Below are 18,794 nucleotides of genomic sequence, written 5' to 3'. Positions count from 1 at the left end.
CTTTGAAAATAAAAAAAGCATATCAGGATGAATCAAATATATACCCGTGGCTGATGATATTTTGAGGTCTTATGAACCAAAACAATTCGTCTGTGCAAGAAACTAAAACATTATAATATTATGGTACCTGTAATCCGAGCCTCAGACAAAACCGTTTGCAGCTCGAGCAGCACAGATCTACAAGTTATTCAATCACAACTCATTTTTTTTCAGATGCCTGACAGTCAGCCAAAATAGCAGCGTATCTGATCCTATGACGAATGAACTCATTTAGCGCTCCAGTTACTCCAGCATCCACCGAACTCAGGAAACGAGTTGAATAAAGGGGCCAAATGAAAGGTTTTGTATTGTTTATTATGGTTTATGTAAAAAGGTGAGCTGATGAAGACTAGTTTATTCACTTTATATGCTTTAGACATGTAAAACATCCACGTTATACATCACTGCATATGTTACATCATTGCATGATTATGTAAACAAACTGGTGAATTGGTCATTTGAATTGGTCTCAAAGAACCAGTTCGCAGAAAAGAATCAGATTGAGGCTCCGGATTACATGTAATAATGTTGTAAGTAATGTTCAGTTTGGATTTTTTCACTTCATAAGACCTCGATATATTGTCGGAAGCCACAGGTATTAATGCTGTTTTTTGACTCTCAAAGTGACGGTAGTCATTGACTTGCACTTAATGAATCATCATAGTTTCAGTTAAAAACTTTCTTTACTGTTCTGCTCAAGAAATAAAGTCCCCTACATCTTGCATGGCCTGAGGGTTAGTACATTAATATTACATTTTCCCGTTTGGGTGAACTATCCCTTTAAGCTCCACTGATGGTCTGCTTTGTCCAGGCAGTAGTAGAGCAGTGCTTAATTGTATCGAACAAATGCTGCTGACCTTTGAATCTGGTGGATTCTATAATAAGCCTCATATCAGCACCAGGTTAAATTGTGTGATGTGGTGCTAGTGAATTTGCCCTGTTGTTTCCCGTGCCAGACTTTCTGATCAAGCTTCTCATTGTCATGTGTTTCTCGTCTACTGCCTTAATTAGACCTGCAGACTCTGATTGTATTCTTTGATATTGTGTTTTCTGAGCTTGTCAGCAGTATTTGGTCCGTGTCCATTGACAGTATTCCCAATGTCGTGCAGCTGCCACTGTATCTTTCACCTTCTTAATCGCAAGTGCATTTTGGTTTAGCTTTAATCATTTAGCTGCTGACAGCACTGTAAAAAAAATCAAGACATTAGGGCTGCTTTACATTCCTCTTTGTTTCTTCTGAACTGAAGATGCTGTTGTAACTCCACATATGTATTTATTGAAAGTGTTGAGAAATCTGTAAAAACAAGCAAACAAAAATAGAGACTGTGAAAATACTTTTTAAGTGTTGTTAATTGTGGGAATGTATGTGAATGTGCATAAAAGCTCATTTAAGTTTGCACTTTCATGCTTCACAGTGCTTTGACTGAATTGACCGAAACAGCTTTTAGTTTCTGAATCAAAGTAGTAATTAGTGAGTTTTCCATAACTGGCTCCGAATCACTGAATCGTGCAGTTCAGACATTGACATTGATTTTGCTTTATAGTCGGTCAATATTTTAGTAATTTGTGGCTGACTGAACAGCAGAGGAAGGGCTCATTGATGGCAGTTTCACGTAGAAGCATTAAAAAGACCTTTTGAAATGTAAATCTGCAGTATTTTGGAAGTAGAAAATTTTAGCAAGTTTTGAGCATTTTTTTGTTTAATTTTATTTTTTTATTTGAGCAATTATTATTATCGGAGGGAATGAACATATTTAAAGTCAATTCACTGCCATCTTGTGGTAAAAGAAAATAAGCAAATGCCTCAAAAGGTTTTTTTTTTTTTTTTTTTTTTTTTACTGTAGGAATTTTTTTTTTTTTTTTTTTTTTTTACTGGTGTTTATGTTGTTATTTTTATTTTAGGTAGTTTTTTGTCTATTTGTATTGATGGTTATATTTGTGTTGAATGATGCTTGTAACTAACCCTCATTTCTAATATTACTTTGTTACTACAGTGACCAAACCATCAGCTCACTGACTGCAGATCAATAAAATATAGGAAGTATGTACTAGATTCATAATAATATTGTGTGGTGATGAGGTTAAGTATGGAGCTGTATTAGAAAATTAAAAAATAAATATATATTATTTGCCATGGTTTAACTGAATTTTATTTGTAGTCCATATGTTCTCCCTGTATTATGATTTGTCTTCCATGTGCTGTAATAATATGGTGTGAATTTGTCTGAAAGCCTTTGAAAAGCCACTGCCCCAATGTACATAATTGTTTTATATTTATTTTCTGTTCATGAACATGGGAATGAATCCCTTGCTTTTAATAAAATGTTGATGAAATTGATATTAACCACTCATCTTCATCAGCAGAGAAATATCAACAGGAATGAGGCACTTTTGGCTCTGTCGGGTGAAACTCTTTTAAAACACATTTTAAACACAGTAAAGCACACATCACTCACATGCACACTGTTTAATTTGTCTACTATCAGAAGTGGACAATGTTGTATGGTTGGTGAAGGGAACTTTAAAGGGTATGTTCGGTTTGGAGGGCCCTGTAAATGGCATTGGGAATAAGGGAAAATCAGTTTAGTGAGGAGGGAAATTTACCAACTCCAGCACTTAATGTTTGACTAAAATAGAGGCAGTAAAACGATGTCAGAACAATTTTCAGAACTCAAAACTAACTCCAAATATGAATGATTCTTTTCTATCCTTCTGTAATACCAGCATTTGAAATTGGGAGAATGGTGTATTTACAATTTCCCCTCGACATGCCCCTTAACATGCTTTTAAAGTACTTTTAAAATTTAGGGAGGGATGTGATAAAATAAGACAGTTGTCACATATGCCCTCTGTCTGCCCTAGTTAGAAACTACACTTTCTGTTCCTGACCTGCACTCACTTGGCCATCACCCACACCTGTTCCCCATCATCACTCATGTCAAATCCTGCCTAAAAGCACACACCACTAACCATTCATGTTCTGATATCAACTAGAACTACAGACTCCTATCTGTGAGGATTCCCTTGTTGTAATTACCTTCTCGTATGTTATCTCCAGCAGTCACCTACATTTAATGGATAGTTTACTCAAAAATGAAAATTCTGTCTTACCCTAAGGAGTGGATCTAGAAAATAATTTTTATGGTGGCAAAGGGGTGGCATACAATAATATTGTTTTACCATTAAGTAATCATCTATACTTTTTAAAATGAAAAATAAATAACAACATTTCAATATCCATCATGGCACCAAGTCAAGGCATCTACTTAGATGCCATAAATCACATTTTAGTGCAAGTTTAAGAGCAACACAAACTTTTGAATTTCCTTACATTAGAAAGAAATACAATAATATCAAAGCACTGAAACTGGATCAGTTTTGAAAACAGTGAAAACAGAGAGAAACCATCGTGCACAGTTTATTGAAAGATAATAAGGATGTGCTGTTTTATTTCAAATTAAAGCTAAATGTAGAAACAGCGCATCCTTGTGGCGCAGATGACAGAAGTGCACACACAGCATAAGGTGATATGGAGAGACACGGGGAGAACGTTGACAAAGGAATTATTGAATTAAGTCATTATTTTTGTTTTCTTCACTTACAAAATGTGTTGCCGTCACTTCATATAACCCAGATTGCACGCCTGTTTGCAGATGGAGTATTCCGACGATGACTTTCATACCTTTTATGGGCCTTGACACTGCTATTTAGTTTGCAGTCTATGGGACAGTCTCAAGCCTCCAGGTTTTCATCCAAAATATCTTAAATTGTGTTCCGAAGATGAACAGAGCTTTTATGCGTTTGGAACGACATGTGGGGGAAAGTGATTTATGACAAAATTTTAATTTTGGGGTGGTGTATCCCTTTAAGATATTTTTGATGAAATCCGAGAGCTTTCTGACCCTGCATAGACAGCAACGGAACTACCACGTTCAAGGCCCAGAAAGGTAGTCATGGTTTGGAATGACCTGCATTTCTCCATTTAACCACCTGTTCAATAAAAACCTGCTTTGGTTCACCCATTTCTGTCTTCAGCCTTGTTTATATGCCAACCGAAAATCAGACCTACAAACAGCATGAACCCAGCAGAGTAATCACCTGACGACCCCGCTAACATGCTCTTCTCTCTCTCTCACAAGATAGCCATCCTCTAGAACAGTGGTTCTCAACCACATTCCTGGAGGACCCCAACACTGCACATTTTGCATGTCTCCTTTGTCTGACACACCCATTTCAAGTATGTGAGACTCTACTAATGAGCAGGTGACCTGAATCGGGTGTGTTTGATTAAGGAGACATGCAAAATGTGCAGTGATGGGGGTCCTCCAGGAATGTGGTTGAGAACCACTGCTCTAGAAGACTATGAGGAGTTCCTCATGCTCTGGTGTCCTGGGGCAATGACACCCTGAAGACTGTCTTCTGGAGTGGGTTGGACGATTATCTTTTCCAACAGTAACCAGCAGGAACTACCACCTGTACCCTGGAATAATATTTTGAATATGTGCTGTTAGCAACAACATCAGTGCCACAAATTCACAGCATTCCCAGTCCACTCTAGTCCTCTTTGTGTCTGCGGTCTTCACCACAGAGACACCATCTGCCGCTGAACTCCTCCCAAGTCCTTCTCCACCCCTCCTCAAACCTGCCACTAAGCCAAAGCCAGAGACAGCCTGCTGCAGATACCGAGCCCAGAGATGACCTTTCCCCACCCACCATGGTCACAAAGCCATAGTCCACCTCAAAACCTGAGCCCACCAAGAGTGATGGTACAGTGATTGCCAAAGCCATTTCATGGAACAAGTTAACTCTGGAGCTAGAGCTTGCAGCCCCATTCGTCCCAGAGCCTGAGCTGGTTTTCATGTCTGACCAGGTTTGTGAGCTGGCAAAGATGACCGTCCCAGTAGGGATATTATTGGAGCTTGATAATTTGGAGTTGGACCCTGCTTTGACTACCCCCCACCCTGCTGAACAGTTTCAGCCCATGAGCACAGGCAATGTAATTCCCTCTTATATTCAAACCACACTTCCACCCTGGGTTCCTTCCAACACAACTCTCCTGCATCTTTGTTGGTTCCACCCAGTCCTGAATCGCCTACATCTCTGCTGGTTCCATCTAGCTCTTAGTCTCCTTCGGTGATGTCATTCCCACCCAGCATTTCTCTCTCTCCCCTTCTCTGCCAATTCAAGCCAGATCCTTGGTCCCATCTCCACTGGGTCCCTTCAGCTCCTCAATCAGTGGTCCCACTGAGTGGTTTAGATCTACCATGGGCCTTCCAGTCTCCAGCTCTGCCTTGGTGTGATAATCCAATAGCTCCACCTCTGCCCTCATAGCCCCAGACTACACCTCAGGCCTCTGAACAATCAGCTCCACCATGGCGCCATGCTTCCTCATCTCCTCATCGTCTCTGCAGGGCTCCCTCTTACCTCCAGGCCTTTGACTGTGCCTCAATCCTCCCTTTGGCTCCAATGGGCTCCGTCTTCCCTCTGGCTCCACCTTTGTCCGGGTCCCTTCCTTCACCTCAGTCCCTTGAGCCGTCAGCTCCACCACCATCCTCCAGACTAGTTATGTCACCCTGGCTCCTCATTTCCTCAGCTTCCCCTGGGTCTTCATATCCCATAGCCCCACCTCTGTCTTTTGGGTCTCTGGCTCCATCCAGTTTCTGCTCTTCCATTGGTTCTTCTGTAGTTCTCTCTTCCTTGCTGTAGTCTGCCTGGCTCTATGGTGTTTCGCTTCACCAGCTCCTTCAATGCCCTCTTACTCACAGTTCCCACAGAACCAATGCTCCTTCAACTCTGTAACAGTTTTTATTGCCATTATTTACCTGCCTTTCTCAGTTTAACCACCTGTTCAGTAAATACCTGCTTGGGATCACTAATTCATGTCTTCAGCATTGTGTATAACCTGACACCAGTCATAGCAGTGGGAGTTTTATTTCCATTTCTACAATAGGAAATGCCCTTCAAATCGAGTTTTCTTCACAGACAGTGAAAATGAAGATAGAAAATCATAATTTTTTACAAATATTGGACCTTTTTTTTGGTGCAAAAATCTGCATTTATAAACTAACCTTGACAAACTTGAATCTAAAAATCTAAAACTGCATTTCATGATCCTTTTAAAAAAGTGCAATGTTTTCACACAAACATTGCAATAAACATTAATCTAATAATATGACATACTTATTGAAATGTATAGATATTAAATGAATATTTATATAAATACACATGGCTCTATGCATACTCTGAATAACATTTGCTCAAATATACAGTACAAACAGTGAAGTATTATCAAAAGACTATCCTTGTCCAGTTCAACTTGCCATAAGAGTTCAGACAAAAATCATGGCTGATAATTACTTCAGACACTGAGGCTACATGATATTGCATGTGAAAATGGTCAGAATGCTGAACCTTTATCCTGAAATGTGAAGAAGAGAGAAGCAACCAATCATGAGCTCTGATCCATCTGCTACATTCCTGCACTCCCTCCCAGCAGCCCTCTGGTCTTCCCAGTGTGCACTGCGTCAGCCAGAGTCGTGTGGTGCTATATAAAGAGGCGGTGAGCAGAGGGAGGGCTGCCGTGCAGCGGGTCACTCACACAGACAGGAGCCGGAGACGCTCAGCCTTCACTGGACCACAGAGAGACACACAGAGAGACAGACAGGTCAGTACACTGAGAGAAAGTGCAATAATGCAGCACGGAAATGCCTTATCATGTGTGTATGTGTGTGCATGAGAGAGAGAGAGAGAGAGAGAGAGAGCGTTAAGCTCTTTAAGGTCTTGCTGTTCACAGGCTGATCAGTGTGAAGCAGCTTGAGAATGTGTTTTGACAGCTGCAATGTCAAATGGACAAACGTGCAGATGCATGTGTGTTGTTTCATCATTTTGCAGCCACTGTGTGTTTTCTCATGAGCTGCTCAATGCAGTTCTGATCTCATGTTCAAGAATAAACACTGATGGAATCAGGTGCATGTTCTTCATTGTAAACACGGCCTCATTTAGGTCAAACAGAGCCGCTCTCCTCTCTTAAAGCTACAGCAGCTCCGTTACTATGGCAACAGCAGAAATGCGGTTTTCCGGTCAGGATTGGGAATGTGAAGCGGTCATGGCTCTGGTTTTGTGGCGGACAGCAGCTGTAGCTGTAGAGGAACGTCTTTTTTTAGCGTCTCCCTCATGACCGGTTTGGTGGACAGGAGGGTCATGAAACTACATGATAGGATGGGATCGAGGTTTCCCTCGTGTCAGTGTCACCAGAAACTGAGCACAAGGTGTCCACAGATGTGTCACATGACCCTTAGTCCATTAAGAGACATGCAGCTAGTTCTAAATTTTGATGACTGATTTATAAGGTCATACGTGACATTTAATCTAGTCTGGAGACACTTGCTGGGATCCCATATTCCTAAAAATAATCTTTTCCTGAACAGGATACAAAATAGGGCTTGAAAGCACATTAAGTAGAATATTATATTTTATTATGTTATTTATATTTTTCTTTTATATGTGACTATTGCCATTTTTTTGCAACCCTTTCTTGCAACCCAAATTTGTGGCAGTACAGCTTAAAAAAGTTATATTTACAATTATATAATAATTATATAATAAATTATTATAATGTAATTAATACAACTTTTATATATTAAAAAAAATAAATATAATAAAGAGATTTATTAGTTTGATCATTTTTCTATTAATTCAAAAAAGCAGTGCATTTTTCAAATATGATTGAAGTACATTTTACAAGAAAATACTATTTCAGTCTCTCTATTTAAACATTTCATGTTTAATTCATTGTGTTACTTGCCATTTCTTTGTAATTGTGAAACGGTGTAATTGTTTACTAGCAATTTCTGAGTGAAAATTTGTTTGCCAAATTTATTTATTTTTTTTTGGTGGGGAAAATCATGCAGCAACTGGGTTGCACTACACTGATAATACATTAAAAGAGTAAAAAAAAGTGTCTATTTGAAAATATTACAGGAATGCACAAAGTTTAATGGCATCACTTAAATCTGTGTTAAAAATGCATTGCATACAGAAGATGAAGGTTTCATTTGTGGCTGCTTATGGGAAGCTGTGAGCAGCTGTGTGCTGAGCTATCTAGCTCATATTTACACCAGCTTTTAATAGAAAATATTACAAACAGCTCTGTGCACCTCAGGCTGCATTTGTGCCTTCTCGTCAAGGACTTTTGACATGAAGCTCTGTAGAGTTACGGTGTCTAGTAACCCCCCCCCGTAACCCCCCCCAAATAAAAAGTGTTACATTACCAAAGTATTACATAATCAAAGTCCTTCCAAACCTTTCTAACTTTTGATTCATTTTGCTGACTGATGCACACAGTTACACCTTATTGCACCTGTAGAACTAATTTTTGAGTGGTCATGGCAACATTGTTTCTGCCAAAATGACAAATGGGAGTTTACAGGGAGTCAACACACACACACACACACACACACACACACACACACACACACACACACACACACACACACACACATATAGTATCATTCAAGTTTAACTAGATTAAAATGATTATTTTAGCACAGCAAGTTAAACTAAATGTAAACAAGAAACTGTTGCATTGGCCGCAAGCAGGTAAAAAATAAATATATAAATTGTAAATATATATATATATATATATAAACTTATAACCTATAATTAAACATGTATAATTTTATTGATATATTTATAATTAAATTGGTATCATATTATAAATATAATTATACATATATTTTTATGATTTGTGATGTGTTTGAGCTTATGTCTTATTATTATCTGAGTAATTTTGAGTCTTGAATGGTAAACGCAAATTATCATAAAGTTTCATCTTTGTATAGTCAGAAGGTCTTATGAAAAGCAGTCCGTTGTAATTTAGTCATATGCTCCAGCTTGCTAAATTCTTGAAAAGCAGATAAAGTTATGCAGATACTGTGTATGTGGACTAACATTTAAACACAAAATGAATGCTTTATTTCTAAACATCACTCAAATTTTCCAGTCTATCAAATAATAAGAGATGAGTAAGCCATTAATTACACAAGAAGCAAGTCATCGGGACAGAAATGGCAGCATTTGCTGAGAATGAGTCACAAACTGTACTGCAGTTTATAAGGCTGAACTGTAAATAGATACAAGCATGAACACAAGCCATTAAACCTGCTATGATTCTCAGCTAATGCTTTCCATATAGACACTTCACGTCAGTAGAAATAAGACATGTAGTTGCAGAGAGCGAGAGCTGCTGGACCTGTGTTTGCTTCACGTGCTCTTGAAACTCTGCCATAATCAATTTATCAGCATCATATAGTACATTACACACATTTAGACCATACAAACCCCCTTCACAGTTTTAGTGCCAAGAACAACTGTCTCACATGCCAGAGAGGCTACAAAATCACCATAATAGGCCGGACAGGCAGTGCTGAAGTGTCCGGTGCTGATTCAGGCCTTTGGGTGACATTTACAGTGGCTCAGGGGTCACCCACATATAAACCAGCCAACTGGAGAACAGATCAGTACATTACACAATACTTGCAGTGTGTCAGTGGAGTTCACTTCACAAAAACTTAGACATGTGCTGCACTTCCAATTTTGGGAGGAGTGCATTTTTTTTTATTTTTTATCTTAAACAAACAGATGTACACTTGGCCAGGAATGTGTCTGAAACTACTTCCTGAAACACTTTAAGTGATTCGGGTTGCAATGCGTTTCAGTCTGTCCTTTTCCTAAATGCTTAGTTGTTTGATCAATCGGGGCTCCGCGGTTAAATGGGATCGGTAAAGACACATGAAGTGCAAATAGTTCCAAAACTCAGCAGTGTTTGACTATATGTGAAAAATACAAATCAGTCTGTAAGATTTTGAACCCTATAATATGAATCTTGGAATACCTTTAATGTGGCCATGCAGGTTCCATAGTTTATTATGCTGGCTTGACCAAGTCAACATTAGAGGAAATAGGAGTGTCTTTCATGCTTGTGCATTATTTCCATAATTTTAAACCTCGTAATGTTCTCACAGTTCCCATATTTGAAAGGTAACATGGACCAGACTTGTTACTTCAGCTCAAAGTTTCATGTATAGGTTCAGTTACTACAACTAAAGCCATATACATTTCCTATGCAATAAAAATTATTAGAATATATGTATCAAAAAATATTAGAAATATTTGTAATACTAAAATATAAGTAGATTTGTGCCAATTCTGTTGCATTTAAAATGTTTTGGGGCTACAAGGTCAAGTCAAAAACGACAAAACATCTAATAATGGATATAGTCACCTTTTGTTTGAGTAACCCTTACTATTTAAAACACTGTCTGTAAAACCCTCAGACACCAGTTAGCTTAAAGACATAGCAAATGCTTCAACAGTGAGCAGAGATCTCGTACAGTCATTCACACAAGACAATCTGCTCTCAAAAGCGTCATCTTATTAGGCGAAACTTACTATAGCATTGCTCTTTTTTAAAAATAGCATTGCAGCTATAGCACAGAACAGCAGGACCAGTCTTTGAGACAAACACCATTTTGCATGCGAGGCACTGCGGGTCACATGACCAGATTGTGCCGTCACAAGAACAAGGGATCTGGTTTACACTTACCATCCCGACCCTCCCAAGATCGGAGTGTTTCAGCCTGGGGGGGGGGGGGGTGGGGGGACAGCAGAAACTCCAGGCGCAACGTAAGACACACTCTTTATAAGCTTTCCCCTCCTCTCTCTTTCTGCTGTAGTGTTAGTCTTAATGCTTTATGAAATCCTGTCTGGAGGACTCGGGATTCATTTTGGGTTTAGGTGTGTCATCGGGGTGTGTCACTAACCTCTACATTTCAAACAGAACGACTGACAGAGCTGTTTCATACAGTTAACAACGCAGAGAACAGCCAGCGCAGCTGTTAGGGCTGCAGTCTACTGCGGTTAATGCAAGCCATGGTTGTGAGTAAGTATATGAATTATTCTCATAAACACACGTCACATGTGAAAACTCATTACAACTTGAGACCCAAAAAATAAATAAAAAAAAATACCTCTGCATGGCAATAACTGATGGTATATCCATATATGTAAATTAAATAATTTTGATAGTTTTGAATTCCAGTTAAACTTTATATACCGTTTACAGTGTCAGGCAGTAATGGCTCTCTTATACGTCTATAAGCCAGTGGGTTCCTCTTCTGGTTTTGTGTTGAGTGATGACAGCTGTGGAGTAATGTCAGCTTCGTTTATAGGTGTTTCATAACCCTCTCATAGTGCCTCTGATCGAGTTTTTGATGTAAAGAGGGGTAGATTGATGTCTCTAATAGAGGTCATTGGCTTGCAGGGTTTTAATAAGTGTTTCTTCACAACTGCATTTTTTTTTTGGCAAAAAAAAGCTTTTCATCTGATGCACAATGAAAAATATTTCAGAAGATTGCATGGACAGTTAGATTACACATGTGAAAAGTTTCTTCTTCTTCTTTTTGAGATTATTCTAGGTACGTTACATATGCAACACAGTAACATACTGCAGCTTTCAAAACGTCTAAAAAATAGCATTTACTGAAACTAGACTAAACATAAGGGGTTGTGAACAGATAAACATCAACACATGAATGCATTTGCACTGCTCAGCAGAAGCGCTGGTGATAATGTGGTGAAATTTGTGAAGCTAATGCTGTCCTGTCTGTGTGAAGCAGCTGCAGAAAAAAAAAGAATCCCTGATCATTTCATTCTGACCTGAGCTGAAAAATGCTACACTATTCCTGCATCCCAGTTTGGATGCCTACGTACTAATACTTGTTGAGTGTGTAGAGGGGTATTGCATGAGGCAAGATTTGGGACAACTACCCAAACTACCTCCACATTGGCATTGTCTTAAAAAGTGGTGGGGACTAGATTGTTGAGGTATATACTTGCACACTCATTCCTTATACCGGGACCACACTGCGAAAAGGTAGCTAGAAGCAGTCATATATATTAGGCAATATAGATTTACCTTTTAGTCATTTTTGCAGATGCTTTTATCCAAAGCGACTTACACAATCCGCTGGGGCATTTACATTGAAGAGATTCTTCTTAAAGAGGCAGACAGACAAGGAAGTGCTCTTAATACCACGTTTCAGACATTTTTCAAATAAGTACAAGCTAGAAAGGGAAGGAATAAATAAGAGAGAAGACATTTTTAATTTTTTAATTTTTTTTTTAATTTTTTTTTTATGATAAAGTCAAAATAGCTTTGAAAGAGATGAGTTTTTCGCTGTCGCTTGAAACTGTCAGGGATTACGCATGTCGGGATGGGGTGGGAACGATCATTCCACCAGCCCAGGGAATGGTGAACGAGAATGTTCTGGAAAGTGATTTTGAGCATCTCTGTGATGGTACCACAGGAGTTCTCGTCTCCTCTAGCGGATCTCAGACTTCTGGAGGGGATGATGTAGATACGTAGTAGTGAGTGGGAAGTAGGCGGGTGCTGAGCCTGTGGCTGTTCTAAATGCAAGCATCAATGTCTTGAACTAGATGCGAACCGCAACCGGTAGCCAGTGCAAGGGAATTAAGAGAGGTGTAACATGTGCTCTTTTGGGCTCGTTGAAGACCAGTCGTGCCGCTGCATTCTGAATCATTTGTAGAGGTTTGATTGTGCTTGATGGAAGTCCAGCCAGAAAGCATTGCAGTAATCCAGCCTAGAAATGACAAGGGACTGGACAAAGAAGTTGTGGCAGCATGCTCCGTTACAGAGAAGGCCTGTTCTTTCTGATGTTTGTGCAATGCAAACCTGCAAGATTGGGCAGTCTTTTTGCAATGTGGTCTTTGAAGAAGGTCAGCTGGTCATCAAAGGTTTACGTATGTATATGTCTTAAGTTTATTTGTACAGAACATCATCAGACTTCATGTGTCAGTTCTCACTCTTTGTGCACATTTTTACAGTGAGCGCTGCATCCTGGACTTGATAGGTTAGGCTATAATGTACAGTAGATGCATAACATCAACAGTTTATGTTAGCATGCAGCAGCACTGTTACTTCATAATGGCTCGTTCATTAACTAATGCTAACAAATGTGACCATTAGCCCAACTTACTAATATAGTCCAGATGTTCTGCGTGCTGCTTCCAGTCCTCAGAGAAAACAGAGCCGATAGCACAACCAAAGCAATGTTTCTCCCGCCCAAACGCATGCAGTTTTATTTTAACTGCTAGAGGGGCCGATTTATTATAGCTTTTAAAGCACCGCAGCATAAACAGCTCTTTTATTTGTAAGGATCATATAGATAAGAGGGCAATGGTCGTGAAAAATTAAATGCGTGTAAGAGACACTGCGGCCTTATATTACAAGTTGACCTCATGATAAGTAAACTTTACTATGATAAGTAAACGCAGATTCATAAATTCATATCTGGAGCAAAATTTATTTGCCTCACTCTTGGTAAATGTTCAGTTCAGACAGTAGGAAATATTTGACTTCACATAGGGTGGTGGCAGTCAATGAAACAATGAAACAGGCAGAAGGGGTAAATAGATAAACATGAGTCAGAAATGTACACAGTGTGTGTGTGCGCGGCGTCGCCGCGCGCGTGGTGGTGTTGTGTGTGTGTGAGAAAGAGAGGAGCGAGAGAGAGAGAGAGAGAGAGAGATAGGTGTAATGTATAAAATGTGTGCTGGGGCAGTGTGTGTGACAATGTTACGGGACTCTGTTTGGGAAACACCAATGCTTTGTGCAACATTTCTCCTCAAGAATTAATTGGGAATCTGCTCATCTTGGTCACATCAGAAATGATTGTGAACTTTGTGATCTGTTAACAAGAGATCAGATGAGAATGATAAGTGACAGACTTCAAATCCACAAGACTTTCAACTCTTTATCTGGACTAATCTTTGTCTTTTATTGCTCTTACAGGATAACCTCTCACATAACAGACAACCATGGCAGGTGAGAATTTTATTCCATCTATAATATTTAATTTTTTTTTACATGTGACTGTTCATGAGATGTATAAGTATTTTATGGAGCCACCTGAATGAAACTGCGCTCAGTAAGTGGTAGAGTTTGTTAAAGCAGACTGGTGCAGGACGTGTGATGAAACACAATGAGGGCTTACAAACATGGGCCTCCTAAAGAGGGACTCCAGACAGATTGAGACGAACAGCAGCTCTTACCTTTACACACACTCACACACGGGATCGCTGTGAGAATTAGGACTCAATGACAAACACAAATAACAGAGAACTGAAGAGCAAATAAACAGTGACAGTCGAGATGAGACAACTGAATGTCTTCATCAGTCCATCATCAACCTTTGATGGTTCTCTGATGGACCCTCATGTGGACACTCGCTGTACTGCAAGAGGTTCTTTACTGTATGTACAGTATACAGCACATTTCAATTAGACCCAACAGTCTTAATTCAGATAAGGGGACATTTAGGTTAAAAAACAAAACACAAAATGTTGTAGGAACGTTGTTTTGACATGTTTCTAAACTGTGAAAACGTCCAATTTTCTTGTCGTGATTATAATGTTTTTTAAACGTTACAAAAGAGTTTCATACAATGATCTGCTAACTTATTTTTCCACAAATATAACATTATTTAAACATTTGTTTTAATATTCTAACGTTAAAATGTACCGTTTTCTCGCTGTAATTAGAGCGTTATTTAAAGCTGACTAAAACGTTCTTAAACATTCTGCATTCTGCTAATTTTATTTTTCACCCAAAATAAATGTTTTCTAGAATGTGTTCTAAAATGATTTCAGAATGTATTTAAAGACTACGATAGATAGATAGATAGATTAAAAAAAGAAAAAAAGTTTCAAAATCATTACCAGCATCATTATAAAAAAAGGATGTTTTGAGAATGTTGTTTTTTAAAAACCTTTTCTCTAAGCATTATGAAAATGTATAATAAATATTTATAATGCTAAAGGATGTTCCATTAACCATTACTTTAAGATCATTTTGTCCTGACAATTATTATAAACTTAAAAAAAAACCCAAAACCTCAAGTTGTGAGAACATTCCCTGCTCGCTGCGAATGTGAAAGAGAAACAAAATAGCCTACAAATACAACTCAATTTTAAAATAATAAATAAATAAATGATAAATAATTAAATTTTTTATAAAATGACAATAAATAAAATAAAGACTAAAAAGTGCCATCAGTGGGTCAGGATCAACCTATTTGATGAAGCTGAACCTGAATGAATTTGACAACAGTTGCCATGGCGACCTCAAGCTTCAGGAGTAACTGAAGGGAAAGCGCAGAATCGAGTGTGAAGCCGAAAGTCTGCGATCAGAAATGGGGTTAGGCCTGCTTTGAGTAAATCAGCAGTCGCTGCGCTGAAGACAGATGTTAAATGATTGGAAAACATCAGATTTCAGAATCCAAGAGAGTCAGATAGCACTGAAAGATCCAGAGAGTTTCATGAGCAGTGCTTTCATATAATAACACAGCCTCTGTTGATTCACATGTTACATTTTGGACTGATTTGAATGTTTTATTGTGTCACAGATAAAATTAAAGATGCTAAGATCGTCTTTGTGGTGGGTAAGTTGAATTGCCTTTTTAATATTTCACAGTTCAACAGTGTAACTCCTAACAATCATTCATTCAAAATGAGGCATGTTTTTGTGAATGTAAACTCTAATCATAAGCAGTGTTGGATGGGAAATGTTTTTATGAAACCAGATCAGCCCCTCCCCCCGCCAAAAAAATTGTGAAATATTATTACAATTTAAAACAACTGTTTTCTACAGTATTTGAATACATGTTAAATTTTTATTTATTGCTGTGATCAGACCTGAACTTTCAGCATCATTGCTCCAGCCTTCAGTGTCACATGATCAGTCATAAATCATACAGATGACTTCTTTTAAAATCATTAACACATGTTAATAGTTCACATCATGCTGCTTGCTGAAATCAAATCAAAGCAATATTATATTAGGATCTGACCAGTGTTTTTATGTCAGGCGGCCCCGGCTCAGGAAAAGGCACTCAGTGTGAGAAGATCGTGGAAAAGTATGGCTACACTCACCTGTCCTCAGGTGACCTGCTGCGTGCGGAGGTGGCATCTGGTTCAGAGAGGGGCAAACAGCTGCAGGCCATCATGCAGAAGGGGGAACTCGTGCCTCTGGTCAGTCCAGTCGCCCTTCGCATGCTGGATAAAGCATTTCTCAGGACTGATGTCACTAAATGAACTCTGCCACACTGAGACGCTGCTCTGCTTTCTGCAGGACACAGTTCTGGACATGATCAAAGACGCCATGATCGCCAAGGCTGATGTCTCAAAGGGCTACCTGATCGACGGATACCCTCGTGAGGTCAAACAGGGAGAGGAGTTTGAGAAGAAGGTAAAGCAACAACACCACACATGACCCGTACATACAAGCACACACATAATGAGTTTCCCAAACTCATAAACTCCATTCAAAGTTGTTCAGATTGAGCATGACGTCTCTCTCTTCCCTCTTTCAGATCGGTGCTCCAGCTCTGCTGCTGTACATCGACGCTAAAGCCGAGACCATGGTGCAGAGGCTGATGAAGCGTGGACAGACCAGCGGCCGCTCCGACGACAACGAGGAGACCATTAAGAAGCGTCTGGATCTCTATTACAAAGCCACTGAGCCCGTCATCGCTTACTATGAGACGCGTGGCATCGTTAGGAAGGTGAGCAGAAACGCTGACTGAAATATGATTGACTCCAAACATTGTTCCTTTACTGACTGATTTCTCTCTCCTCCTCCAGATTAACTCTGAGCTGCCGGTGGATGAAGTATTTGCTATTGTTGTAAAAGCTATTGATGAGCTGAAGTAAACAGCACTTGACAACAAACTCTTGTTTGGGTTATTCTTTTGTATTTGTTCCTCACATATACTCATCATTGTTGTCTTAAAGGGATACTTCACCCCAAAATGAAAATTTTGTCATTAATCACTTACCCCCATGTAGTTCTAAACCCGTAAAAGCTCTGTCGTCTTCGAAACACAATTTAAGATATTTTGGATGAAAACCTGGTGTATAAAGAGCGCATCCTTGTGGCGTGGATGATACAGAGAGCATACAGAAGATACAGATATAAGGTTTGGAACGACATGGTGGTAATTGATTAATGACAAAATTTTCATTTTGGGGTGGAGTATCCCTTTAATAATCTCTTTATTACACAGAAATTCCATCCCGTGACTCAATCTATCAGATCTCTCTGTTGCATTGTGTGTTTGACTAGTAATACCCTAGCAACCACCCAGAATACCTTAGTAACTGCCTTTCAAACAGCATAGCATCTCACAGGCTGTATGAAACCCTCAAACTTCATATAGCTCTCTTCAGCTACACTGCTATTCGGAAACCTTCAGACTTTTTAAAGCTAATTTAAACTTTTATGTGCTTTTTTGTCGAGCTGACATTTTGAAATGCCTTTTCTCTGTCTGTGTTCATTGCTAATGGTTAGATAGATGCAGACTTTATTCAAACACTTCCTTCACAAGTTCTTCTTCTTTAGTGCTCCAGACTGAAAATATTCTCTACACTTTATTCGTAATCATAAAACTAGTCTGGTCTTTGATTATGAGTGGCTGAGGTGCTTTCAAAACCATTGTGAAATACTCTGTGAAACATATTTGCCAATTTCTGCAGTGTAAGAAAAAAAAATCATGTTTCGGTAAATCACAATTATTAAGTCAAAATTAGGAGATGAAAAGTCAAAATTATGACATAAAATGTCTAAATTATGACATAATAAATTGAAATTGTAACACAAACAGTCATATTTATATGACACATTAAGTTAAAATTATGCCATGCTAAATTGAAATTTTGAGAAAAAAAATAATATTCATGTCATCATTTTGAATTTTAATCTCAAAATTATAAAATAAAATAAAAATGATAATTAAGAGATTAAAAAATCTAAAATATGATGTCAAAAATCAAAATTATAATTTTTATTGTCATTTTGACTTGGTACTGTATGTCACAATTGCAACTTTTAAAGTCATAATTTTGGCTTTTCATCTCAATTATGACTGTCATATTTGTTTTTACTTTCAAAGTCATAATTGAAATTGAGATGAAAACCTGGTGGCTTGAGACTGTCCCAAAGACTGCCAAGTAAATAACAGTGTCATATTTGTTTTTACTTTCAAAGTCAAAATGATGACATATTTTTTTTCTTATAATTTTGACTCAGTATGTCATAATTTTGACTTTGGAAGTCATAATTTTGGCTTTTTATCTCATAAATATTATGATTCCCCAACATCCCCCCCCCAATGTCATAATATGAGCTTACCAAAGCAAGATGTTTTTCTTATGAAGCAGAAATCATCTTTCAGACTGTAGGGTTCCATTAGTAAAGACCTTCTTCATAATTTTCTCCATAGGAGAATTGATTTTTAACAGTAACTATTAAAGGCAGACCTGCTGTGAGCTCCGAGGGTGTCAATCGATGGTATATGCTTTTATTGAAGCCATCTACTCGCATTAATTCATTTTTTTTGTAATAATCGTTTAACAGCTGAATCTGTAGTGAAAAACTACATTACCCATGATGCTGTGCAGAAAAAAGCAGATTTTCTTTGACAATAAACTTAAAATATATCGTTTTTATAGATATAATCAACAACTTTAAATTAATAGTTTTATATTTCCCATCGTCCAATAAATGCTTCTTTGCAAAACAAAGTTTGTAATGTTGTGATTCTCCTCAAAGCTGGCTGGTTGGATTCATGTTTTTTTTTTTTTTTAAACAATTGGAAAAAATACTTCTGGAACCTTGGCAA

At 38.3% G+C, this 18,794-nt stretch overlaps 1 protein-coding gene across 1 annotated transcript; it reads left to right on the top strand.

Moving 5' to 3' along the window:
- The first annotated feature begins 6,555 nt into the window (after positions 1 to 6,555).
- On the top strand, positions 6,556 to 16,845 carry ak1 (adenylate kinase 1). Its single transcript, XM_042723076.1, has 7 exons — positions 6,556 to 6,703; positions 13,910 to 13,942; positions 15,522 to 15,557; positions 15,983 to 16,146; positions 16,247 to 16,363; positions 16,488 to 16,679; positions 16,759 to 16,845. The coding sequence occupies exons 2-7, from the start codon at positions 13,936 to 13,938 to the stop codon at positions 16,825 to 16,827; spliced, it is 585 nt and encodes a 194-aa protein (XP_042579010.1). The 5' UTR covers positions 6,556 to 6,703; positions 13,910 to 13,935; the 3' UTR covers positions 16,828 to 16,845.
- Positions 16,846 to 18,794: the final 1,949 nt, after the last annotated feature.

The sequence above is a fragment of the Cyprinus carpio genome, chromosome B5 (assembly GCF_018340385.1).
Source record: "Cyprinus carpio isolate SPL01 chromosome B5, ASM1834038v1, whole genome shotgun sequence".
Lineage (NCBI taxonomy): Eukaryota > Metazoa > Chordata > Actinopteri > Cypriniformes > Cyprinidae > Cyprinus > Cyprinus carpio.
The sequence above is the reverse complement of the archived record's forward strand: the minus strand, read 5'-3'. Positions and strand labels throughout refer to the sequence as shown.